We start from the raw sequence: 12,597 nt of genomic DNA on the forward strand, positions 1-12,597 counted from the left end.
ACTTGATGTCAACTTTAAATGTAAGTCGATATTGCATTCATGTTAGTTCAGCAGCTCTAGGTTGGAAATGGGATTGACCAGGGTAAAGTTGTTTGCCAAAAACATTAAAAAAGAGCAGACTACTTTTTATTTATGCAGCTGATAGAAAAAAAAAGATGCTCTAGCAATCAGGTGTGCTGTTGCCAATGACAGTTGTTTACACTTACACATCAAGATATGCTTCTTGGAAAAGGACCTCTCTATTTACTTTCCAAGAATGGAAACTTAGACTAGAAAAGAACAAAACTGCTTCTAGAATAGGACTAATTAGTTCTTAGAATAGAACTTATTTTATTTTCAAAGAACAGTAATACCTAAGAACATTTTTTTTAATAGCAGAGGAGTAGGCATATAGAACAGCTCCCAGACTCCCAATCACATGTACTTCTCTAGAATAACATCAGTCTGTCTATTGGTGATGTATATGTAGGTACGATGGTGAATTTTACTGTTTCTATTTTTCTAAAAAAAAAAAAATACTACAATGATAATTTACTAGTCTGTTTCTCCAGCTCAGGAGGGACTACCCCAAACCCAAGTATTTTCTTTAATGAAATAATACAAGATTATAATTACCATTGTTGGTTTTTGTTTTTTTTTTTTTCACCTAGGAGACCACCCTCTTTTGGCAGCAAAATGCAGAGAGACCCAGTAAAGGTAAGTGGTTTTGAAGTTTATATTCTGGCTTCTGCCATTCCCATATTGTTTGGCCTCAATGTTAATCCTCATGTACAAATATCCACAGTCTTATTTACGGATGTTGGTTTTATGGGGAAAGATTTCAAAGAACTGTTAATAGCATGTATAATCACATAGAGTAGAATCTTCAGATTGGCATTAAAAAATCCGTAATTTACAGAATATTTTGAAAAAATAACACCTCTCATAAGTTACTTTCAAGTAAAATATACTGGATTTGGTACACAGAGCTCTTTTTCTTATCACTGAATTATAATTGATTTATTTTCTGAAAGAAAAGGCAAGAAAAAAGGACAACTTCCATTTTAATAAATGTTCCTTTTTTAATGTGTTTGAAATTAGTATTTGAAAAGTATTTAAACAGTCATTTAAAAAAAAAATGAGTACTTCTTTGTTTAAGTGAATGTTTTAAGGGTTTGGTCAGGAGAAGTTAGTAAGAGCCTTCTTTTTAAAAGTAGTAACCGGATTTGCTTGGTACACAATGAACCTCTCCTAAAACTGACTGCTAGGAAACACCTTCCCTTTTACCAGAGTTCTAAAAGTGAATCTCAGAGCAGAACAACATGTGAAATATGTGAATAAGATTCGTGCTTTATTTACACCATGATTCATATGTGTGACACTTGCCTTTCTTTTGGTTTTCAATTCTTCAGTCCATGTAGAAGCCTGTGCAATGCACCTTTGCTTTTTAAGCATTTCTGAAGGTTGATTCTTATGGGGGGAAAAGGTATAGAATGCCATTTTTTAAAACTGTTTTTTATTTTTATTTTGTTCTGTGTAAATATCTATGATACCCTCTTCCAATAAGAAGAAATACAATAAATATTTTCTCCATTAAAGCAGATGCACAACTTCCTAACTTCTACAGTAATTAAACCCAGAATTTTACCCAAGATGTTTAGATATTTTGAGTTTTTAACATCATCTTCACTCTGGAAAAATGTGCAACCTATCAAGCATCTCTAGTAACCCCTAATTAGGGTAATACAAGATAAGGTTATAAAGAGAGGTAAAAAAAAAAAACAACCAAAAACTTGGGTCATACCAAAAGTATAATGAAGAGTGAGAATACATTTATGATTTTTAAATATATTGAAGCAAATATAAATCATATTTCTCCAAAACCTACTAATGAGCAGTTTTAAAACAAATTTAGTAAATATATGTTCAGTATAGGCAAAAGATATAATTTTAAGGTTATAATTTTAAGAACTGATACTGATTTCAAGTGTTTGAATGTCTTTTCTTATGAATTCTTATTTTTATTAATATCATCCCAGTAAAAAAAGAATCAAACCAGAAGAATCAAAATGCTGCAAGTTAATGAGCTGGAAATATATTCTTCAGTTATCCTCTCACAGCTCAATGCCAAAACCTAATAGAAATACAGTAGTTTGCAGTAAATGACTCTTTAAGCCTGCCATTATGAAAAGCTCCCGTAGCACAACCAAGGAAAATAATTAAGTGGACATGTTTCCATCCTCTGGCCTATAACACTAATAATTCACATTACTACTGTAACAAAGTCCTTCGTGCTCAAGTTCTCTTCACAATGTCCAGGCCATCTCAACCCATATGTTGTCATTCCTCTATGCAAAATCAATTTATTCCAATGTTACATTGAAAATATTACTAATCATTACAGGATTCAAAGACTGGAGCTCTGTGCTCCTATTAGATAGTACAGGTATTATTGCTTTTCTTTACATAATACAATTACTTTTAATTACAAACTAAACCCATCTTCAAAAAGTTATTCTTAAAACCAAAAAAAAATCATTGGGAAAGGAGCATTTGTAATATAACTTGGTTTAATGCTTTGCATTCTGCTGTGCACTGTAGGTTATGACTGTTACTTTGTATTACTTACTTCAAAACAATTCATTATGTCTTTCAAATTCACAGAATATCTGAGAGCATGAATCATGAATCAAAACCGAGGGAATCAGAAAAATCTTTTTAAACATGTTTTATTTATGAGTATGGGGGTTTAAATATACTTTTTAACATAGCTAAAATTTGCTCGTATTTTGCAAAGTATGTGAATGAGAATTCAATAACTATCTCTTCAGAGTTTGGTTACAGGTCACGAGACAGTTAAATATATAAATATAGTCTGATGTCAAGAAAGTTCTTTCTGCTCACTTGAAGCAGATTGGAAACATTCCTATTGAGAACAGTGATTTTCTACAAGTAAACTCACATAAACAAATCCTTTCCTGGATAAATAATTGCTTTTCAATAGTTCAACCTCTTGGTTTAGTAATCTCCGTCCTTTTATGTTTGTTTAAAAAAAAGAAGTTTAAAATATTCTCATTGAACTACTTAGGCTTCTAAAGTCCATTGAAATTTTGTGCTATTCAGGTTCACCAAGTGCAATTAAATGTTTTTGTAAAAGTATAGTGCATCACTGTCTTTCTCTAGAGTGTCCTCAGAGTAGGAAATCATAGATTTCCAAATCTACCAGAACAAAAAATTTGTCCTAAACCATATAATTACACTTAATTGTGAAAATTCTTACATTTACACTTATTCTGCCTGTGTCGTTGTTACAATAAAGCACTTATAATCTCTAGATGAAGTGCTTTTCTATGATTTCCAATTTTTTTTTCATGCAGATACTAGATCTGATGGAAGTTGGTTGCAGTATCACATTGTTCCCATGTGTCCTGGTTTTGGCTGGGATAGAGTTAACTTTCCTTGGGCTGAGAGGGAGCACAGCTAGAGGGCCCATCCTGATCAATCATTGGAGCATTCCATATCATGTGATGCCATGCTCAGTATATAGGCAGACACGTGCTCTCATGCATTTTTGGTTTCTGGGTCTGCATAGCAGGTTTCTCTGGTGTGGTTGGATTGCTGCTGGGGATGGGCTCCATACCGGCCGCCGCTTGGTGAGCCGCTGCTGCATTTTACCCATTTTGGACTTACTATTGTTACTGTTGTTTTTGTTACTATTACTAATTTTTTTTTTTTTTATTCAACCTACAAATTTCTTCTTTTGTCCCTCCCCGATTTCACTTGGGCGGGGAAGTAAACAACTGGCCACGTGGCAATTTGCTACCTGCTGAGTTCAAACCACAACAGTTTTTGGCACGCAACGTGGGGCACGAGGTTTGAGATAATGACAGAATGGGTAATAATGTTGATTGCTTGGCTCCTTAAGATTTTATCACCTCATTTGCAATATGTATTTCCCATGCTCTTGCTCACAGTCCGTGAGAGTTGGGTTAAGATTTTGTTTTTGCTGTACTGTGTGATGCTTATCTATGACAGGGTGCTGTCATCAGCCCTGGGGCTATTTACAATTGTGTTTGAGGAATTCAGGAATTTCAGATACCTTTGCAATGTTGATATCAACATGGTCGTCTTACTGTTAGGAGCTAGTGTGTTCCTGCATGTGGTTCAGGTTTTGTTCAGGGTTAAGCAGTTATTTAAGAGTATCCCTTGGAAATCTACCCCAAGGTTGGAGAATTATGAGTGGCTGGGGGTGTGGAGTAGCATGGGCAAGTACCTAGAACAGTGGGCACCTCCAGTGTATTGGAACTTCACTCCTGCACAGGTGCAGAATCCTGAAGAACTAGTAAAATATTTGGAAAAAGCATGTTGTCACCTGGGTAATTCCAGAGAGGCACAGCAACATGCTGGGGCATAGCCCACGCCTACTGAGTGCTATTAAACACTGTTCAGCACCCTCAAGAGGAAGAGAAGGGCACTACAAGCCCAAGGACAGGCACTGCAGCTGAACCAGAGAACCAACCATGACAGTATCAGTTGCTCCCATACATAAGAAGAAATACACAAGAAAATCCCCTCGCAGTGTACAGGGTGATGATGAACCAGGCCCATCACAAGAACAGGAGGAGGAGACAGAGCCAGTGATAGTCACCCAATCCTTATCCCTGAGTGAGTTGTGAGACATGCAAAAAGATTTCAGCTGCCATCCAGGTGAGCAACTCATTACCTGGCTGCTCTGGTGCTGGGATAGCAGGGCCAGCAGCGTGGAATTATAGGGCAGGGAGGTGAGGCAGCTGGGATCCCTGTCTAGGGAAGGGGGCATTGACAAAGCCATTGGAAAGAAGACACAAAATCTCAGTCTCTGGAGGCGACTTCTGTCAAGTGTGAGGGAGAGATATCCCTTCAAGGATGACTTGACATGTCGACCAAGTAAGTGGACCACTATGGACAGAGGTATTCAATACTTGAGGGAGCTAGCCGTGCGGGAGGTAGTTTACTATGACCCAGATAATGCACAGCTACCCACAGATCCAGATGAAGTCCAATGCACCTGGCCCATGTGGTGAAAGTGTACGGAGCACACCCTCATCATATGCCAATGCATTAGCACTGATGGACTGGAGAGATGAAGAGAGACCAACAGTGGATGAACTGGCTCGCCGACTACAACAATTTAAAGAAAGTCTCTCTTCCTCCCTTGTCGCGACTGTGGAGAAATTATCTCAAGAATTCCAGCAATTTAAAGAGGGCATGTCCTACTCCCCACCTGCACGGACTAGAATCTCGGCTATTAGGAGCAGTCGTTTCTCTACTCAGGAGAACCGGTACACACCACGGGGGAAGCTGTGTCATCTCCTGTGTGACTATGGAGAAGACATGAAGAAATGGGATGAAAAACCTTCCTACTGCCTAGAAGAGCGGGTATGTGAGCTGGAAAGAAGAACAAGTACAGAATGTCATCCTTTCAGGAGAAATGCTGCTCCAGTTTCCAGTAATCAAGTGCCCAAACAGAGCTGAAAGGTCGACTTTGCTCATGATCCTATGAGAAGAACTCCTGACTTGTATTCACAAGAAGTGAGTGATCAAGATGAGACTGAAATCCGTGCACGCCACACTAACCCATTTGTTGTTAGCGGGTATTATGACCAACATTAAAGGGGCCCTGCCTCCAGTCAGCTGGAGGACAGGGACAGTTGAGTTTATTGGTCTGTGTGGATTCGATGGCCTGGCATGTCTGACCCCCAGCAGTATAAGGCTCTAGTGGACACTGGTGCTCAATACACCCTAATGCCATCAAATTTTAAAGGAGCAGAACCTGTATTTCAGGAGTGACAGGGGGGTCTCAACAGTTGACTGTATTGGAGGCCAAGGTGAGCCTAAGTGGAAAAGAGTGGGAAAAACACCCCATTGTGACTGGCCCAGACACTTCATGTATTCTTGGTATAGATTATCTCAGGAGAGGGTATTTTAAGGGCCCAAAAGGGTATCAGTGGGCTTTCGGTATACCTGCCCAGGAAACACAAGAAATTAAACAGCTGTCTGTGTTGCCTGGTCTCTCAGAGGATCCTTCTGTTGTGGGACTGCTGAGGGTCAAAGAACAACAGGTGCCAATTGCCACTACAACCGTGCACCGATGGCAATATCGCACCAATTGAGAATCTGTAATCCCTATCCATAAACTGATTCATCAACTAGAAAGCCAAGGAGTCATCAGCAAGACGCACTCCCCCTTTAACAGCCCCATATGCCAGTGCAAAAGTCTAACGGAGAGTGTAGATTAACAGTAGACTATCGTGGCCTGAATGAAGTCACGCCACCACTGAGTGCTGCCGTGCCAGACATACTAGAACTTCAGTATGAACTAGAGTCAAAGGCAGCCAAGTGGTACACCACGATTGATATTGCCAATGCATTTTTCTCCATCCCTCAGAGCAGCAGAATTCAGGCCACAGTTTGCTTTTACCTGGAGGGGTGTCCAATACACCTGGAATCCACTGCCCCAGGGGTGAAAACACAGCCCCACCATTTGCCATGGACTGATCCAGACTGCACTGCAGCAGGGGGAAGCCCTGGAACACTTACAGTACATTGATGACATCATTGCATGGGTTAGTACAGCAGAACAAGTTTTTGAGAAAGGGGAGAAAATAATCCAAATCCTTCTGAGAGCCAGTTTTGCCATAAAGCATGGTAAAGTCAGGGGACCTGCACAAGAGATTCAGTTTTTAGGAGTAAAATGGCAAGACGGACATCATTAGATTCCAGTGGAGGTGATTAATAAAATAACAGCTATGTCCCTACCAACTAACAGAAAGGAAACACAAGCTTTCTTAGGTGTTGTGGGTTTCTGGAGACTGCACATTCCAAATTACAGTCAGATTGTCAGCCCTCTCTATCAAGTGACCCGGAAAGAATGATTTTATATGGGGCCTGGAGCAACGACGGGCTTTTGAACAAATTAAGCAGGAAATAGTTCATGCAGTAGCTCTTGGGCCAGTTCGTACAGGACAAGAAGCAATATGCCCTGTTTACCGACGGGTCCTGTCGCATTGTAGGGAAACATCGAAGGTGTAAAGCAGCTGTATGGAGCCCCACACGACAGGTTGCTGAAGCTGCTGAAGGAGAAGGTGAATCAAGTCAGTTCATAGAGGTGAAAGCCATCCAGCTGGCCTTGGATATCGCTGAGCAAGAAAAGTGGCCAGTGCTCTACCTCTATACTGACTCACGGATGGTGGCAAATGCTCTGTGGGGGTGGTTACAGCAGTGGAGTAGAGCAGGAGTAGAGCAACTGGCAGCACAGAGGCAAACCTGTCTGGGCTGCTGAATTATGGCAAGATATTGCCGCTTGAGTAGAGAATCTGGTTGTGAAACTACGCCATGTAGACGCTCATGTACGCAAGAGCCAGGCCACTGAAGAACATCAGAACAACCAACAGGCGGATCAAGCTGCTAAGATTAAGGTGGCTCAAGTAGATCTGGACTGGCAACATACGGGTGAACAATATGGCTCGCTGGCCCATGACTCCTCAGGGCATCAGGGAAGAGATGCAACATACAGATGGGCTCATGACCAAGGTGTGGACTTAACCATGGATGTTATTGCACAGGTAATCCATGAATGTGAGACATGTGCTACGATGAAGCAAGCCAAACGGTTAAAGCCCATTTGGTATGGAGGACGATGGTCAAAATAAAAATATGGGGAGGCCTGGCAGATTCATTAATATCATGCTCCCACAAACTCGGCAAGGCAAACACTACGTGCTTGCAATGGTTGAAGCAGCCACTGGTTGGTTGGAAACTTATGCCGTGCCCCATGCCTGGAACACCATTTTAGGCCTTGAGGAGAAAGTGGCATGGCACACCAGAAAGAATTGAATCAGATAATTGGGACACATTTCCAAAACTACCTCATAGACGCCTGGGCCAAAGAACATGATATTGAGTGGATATATCACATTCCCTACCATGCACCAGTCTCTGGGAAAATTGAGCGATACAATGGATTGCTGAAAACTACACTGAGAGCAATGGGTGGTAGAACTTTCAAACACTAGTCAATACCAGAGGATCAGCTTGCTAGCTGGCTCTGCTCAATCAAACCTCCTACATACCGTGGATGGGGATAAAGCCCCCGTAGTGCGCATTAGGAATATGTTGGGGAAGGCCGTCTGGGTTACTCCTGCATTGGGTAAAGGTAAACTCACTTGTGGGATTACTTTTCCCAAGGACCTGGGTGTACTTGGTGGGTAATGCAGGAGGACGGAGAAGTCCGATGTGTGCCTCAAGGAGATTTGATTTTGGGTGAAAATAGCCAATGAATCAAACTGTCAAATAACCCTGTTATTGCAATTAGTGGAATTGGGAAGTAAACAGCTGGCCACGTGGTGATTTGCTACTGGCTGAGTTCAAACCACAACCATGATTGTCTGTTATCTCACAGAAATCTTGCTGTTCCAGTATTTGTCCAGAGACATAAACTAAGATGCAGGTTGAAAATGACAAAACCAGAAAGTGAAATTTCAAATAAGCATGCTGGAATTAAGTATGACATTACAGTGTATACAGGATATATTGAAGTAGTACTCAGTAAGGTGGAAAATTTCTTTGATCATGTCGACAATATATATATTTTCCTTAAAATTAGCTAGAATTTGACATTCTGTTAAAATGGACCTGAAGTTAATGGCTTGGTTGCCTTCAGCTTTGCAGGGTTATGTAGCACTCTTTCGTAATGAAAATGCAACTCTGTTTAAGGCAGAGCGTGTACGATACTTCCGTTTCTTTGTGTGATATTTTTTTCATCAAAAGATCTCTCCCTTCTCCCCCCCCCAAAAAAAAAAAAATCTAACCAAACCCTAAAATAGTCTGACATGTTCTACCTGGATAAAGTTATTTTGCCTTTTAATTCATATAACTGTGTGAGTTTCAATAAGGCCAAATGCCGGGTGCTGCACTTCGGCCACAACAACCCCCAGCAGCGCTACAGGCTTGGGGAGGAGTGGCTGGAGAGCTGCCAGTCAGAGAGGGACCTGGGGGTGTTGATTGACAGCCGGCCGAACATGAGCCAGCAGTGTGCCCAGGTGACCAGGTGGCCAAGAAAGCCAGTGGTATCCTGGTTTGTATCAGCAACAGCGTGGCCAGCAGGGACAGGGAAGTGATCTTACCCCTGTACTCGGCACTGGTGAGGCCGCACCTCGATTACTGTTTTGGGCCCCTCACTACAAAAAGGACATTGAATTACTCGAGCGTGTCCAGAGAAGGGCAACGAAGCTGGTGAAGGGTCTGGAGCACATGTCGTACGAGGAGCTGAGGGAACTGGGGTTGTTTAGTCTGGAGAAGAGGAGGCTGAGGGGAGACCTCATCACCCTCTACAGCTACCTCAAAGGAGGTTGCAGAGAACTGGGGATCAGTCTCTTTAACCAAGTAACAAGTGATAGGACAAGAGGTAATGGCCTCAAATTGCGCCAGGGGACATTTAGCCTGGATATTAGGAAGCATTTCTTTACAGAACGGGTTGTTAGGCGTTGGAATGGGCTGCCCAGGGAGGTGGTGGAGTCCCCATCCCTGGAGGTGTTTAAGAGTTGGGTTGACATAGTGCTGAGGAATATGGTGTAGTTGGGAACTGTTAATGTTGGATTGATGGTTGGACTGGATGATCTTGAAGGTCTTTTCCAACCTAGACCATTCTGTGATTCTGTGATCTACCCATTTGCCTGCATTTGAAATTTGTTTTATTGGCATTGAACTAAATAATCAGTAGTTGGTTAGATCACTTTCCATATCTTCTTTGAAACATTTGCTAATCTTCAGACTCATGGTAGAAAACCTACATTTAAAGGTATCTTAAGTACCATTTTGTGGATTGGGTATTTCCTCTGCCATTATCTCTGTGCTCTCTTATGGAAACTAGCTACAACCTTCACATTTGGTGTGTTAAATTCTTGCATTTTGTGCTGTAAATGGGACATTTCTGGTTTTTTACCCCTATTTCAACAAGCCAGCCTGTCTATCTCTTCTCACTGAAAATGGATACAGGGGACTCATTTCAATTTTGAACTATTTTGAACACTTTCTTTACAAGGTAGTATTTTCTTGTGCTTTTCACGTACTTGGCTAGCAAACATTTTAATGTGCTTATTACTGTGTTCTAAAGAGCTAGCTCATGACTATAAAGAGCCAGATACAAAGCGTCCAGATACTGAATAAATGTTAGCGCCCAAAACTGTAGTCAGTTTGATCAGGGGCTTGATTTCCATTTAAGAATCTCAGTAAACAGCCAGTGCTTGAAAAATGATGAGCACTTAACAAAAACAATGACAGCATTTGATGCTAAACTGTCTTAAAATGTGTCTTCTCAGTTTCTTAAGAACATTGCTCTTTCTAATAATTTTGGGGGTTTCATGCAGTACAGTATTTTCTTACCATATAAATAGGGATTTTTGTGATAAACTCTGCTAATCTGTGTTCATTTGCTACTCTTTCTTTTTTCTCTTTTTGGGTTAATTATTCTAGTTTGTATGCTACTGTGCTCAGTTATCGATCTGTTTTTATTTGTCTTCTATTTTTTGTTACAATGCATGTTTTGTTATTACTTCTGTTTGAATGTTTTCCTTTATTCATCAAGTTACTTTTTTACTCTTGGGCTTGATTGTAACATTAATCTTTGCTGCTTGAGTTCTAAGTAGCATAAAATTCTTGAATCCAAATATGCTGTTCCCTTTTCTGAAACTCTCTGTGGTTTAACTTTATTATAAACTCATATTATAGCCTTGTGTATTTGATTAGTATTTGCATTTGTTCAAGAAATTCTATTATAATTATGGACAGTTAGTTGCTGCAATTATCTTCCGTATGTCAGTTTAAAAATACTATTTTATACTGAACAACTCAAAAGATTTGCTTCAAATTTATTTATCTTTTTATTCCATAAATTATATCTTCATTCTATCACCCAGTGTTTGCAGTTTCTCATAGCTGGCACTTCTTGCATACAAGGTAAATGATAGCAGTTTGATTTACTTTTTTCTTGTAATTATATCAGGAAGCTCTGAACAGCACTGCCTTTGGACTGCATAGATCAAAAAGGATAAAGTATGCTTTTTGATGACATTCTCACAAGATTCTCATTACTACTTCAAAGAGGAGTGGGGAAACTTCAGCCATTTTGTTGACACCAGTTTTGCTTTCCTTTAACTGCACTGGAAGAGCTATCTTCCCTCTGACCCCAGTCTGCATACAGAACCAACAGAAAAATTTCTGTATTGACTTTTAAATAGGGTGGGGCATATCTTCTGTTTGAAGGCTGCAGAGATTTATTGACTCTATTGATCCTGAAGGTCTATTGATAGTGCTCTAGTACTCATGTTCAGAATGAACAAAAAGGAGCAACAGTGAGCCACAGGAAGATGACACTGAGCATAGTTCTGCTCTGGTGACCCCTTCATCATCCTTTCTGTGATACGCACATTTGTAAGCCAAGCACTGTGGTTATTTCACTGGAGGCTAAAGACCACATTAACTTAAATCTAAGAAAAAGCCTAAATTTTATAACTTTCAGGTAGTTGTTCCATAGTGTAAGGAAGAGAAAAAGTTCTTTGGTATATTTCCTTACATTACATTCCTTTCAATTCTTGAAAAACCGTTGTAGACTAATTTTGAACCACCTATATCTTATAAACTCATTAGTTATCTAGCACATCACTATGTGTCTTGCTGATCATGAAATATTAAAAAGCACATTTAAATATAAATTATGTATTTTTCTAATTAGCTTTCTCATTTGTTATTCCTTACCTGTTTGGATATTATCTCATCTTTTTCCTCAGCAAACATTCTGAATTAATAGCTGTTCGTGTTTGAGATGTTCTCAGCTTTATTCTCAGCTGTTCTGAGCTATTCTCAAAACTTCTTTTTGGGCCAGATTAAACATCTTCAATAACTATTTATATGAATCTCACAGAGTAAAGGCAGAGAAAGTGACATTACAACACAATTTTAAAAGTTATTAATTGATTGCAAAATGTATCTACATGACATTTCTGTGTTTATATTTTGTTATGAATCTGACAGTAGTTCTGATTTTTCCTACAAGAAAATTCGCGTCTTGTAGTTCAAATCTATTTCTGTTTACAAGTAGTTAGGCTGATTTGTGTGCGTAGCATCACAGGGCATACTATATAAGTACCAGAGGCAAAGATAGGTCTCTGTGTGCTCCACAGTTCTGTGTATTTTTTATTTTCTGTGGATTGTAAAAATTTGATGGTACTGCCCCATCAGCTTTTCACTGAATAGGAGCTTTCGACAGGGGGTTGTATTTTTCTTTATATAGATAACTTTAGGTTTGCAGAATTCCTATGTATGTTTACCTAACATGCTGGTATTAAGGGTTCTAGCGCACAGTTCAGTATGTAATAGTATATTGAGGCAGAATACTTAAGCAATTGCAGATGTAAACAACGAATATGTGTACAGAGTTGTTTCATCACCTTTTGAGCTTTTTAGGTTAGTGGGTTACTTTTTATTTTTAAACTCTGAGATGTATGGAAAATATCCTGAAAATTATTTTAGGATAATTTTTCAATATACAAATAATACTACTTTAATGTGCATATTGTCACT

At 39.7% G+C, this 12,597-nt stretch overlaps 1 protein-coding gene across 1 annotated transcript in view; it reads left to right on the forward strand.

Annotated features, from left to right (window-relative positions):
* The window catches only part of ADGB (androglobin), a 130,584-nt gene that overhangs the window by 57,858 nt on the left and 60,129 nt on the right, over positions 1-12,597 (forward strand). The window contains exon 14 of the mRNA XM_074820698.1: positions 651-696. Coding sequence (XP_074676799.1) covers positions 651-696 — 46 coding nt within the window. The remainder of the gene's footprint in view (positions 1-650; positions 697-12,597) is intronic.

Source organism: Strix aluco, chromosome 3, assembly GCF_031877795.1.
Source record: "Strix aluco isolate bStrAlu1 chromosome 3, bStrAlu1.hap1, whole genome shotgun sequence".
In the NCBI taxonomy this organism is placed as follows: domain Eukaryota; kingdom Metazoa; phylum Chordata; class Aves; order Strigiformes; family Strigidae; genus Strix; species Strix aluco.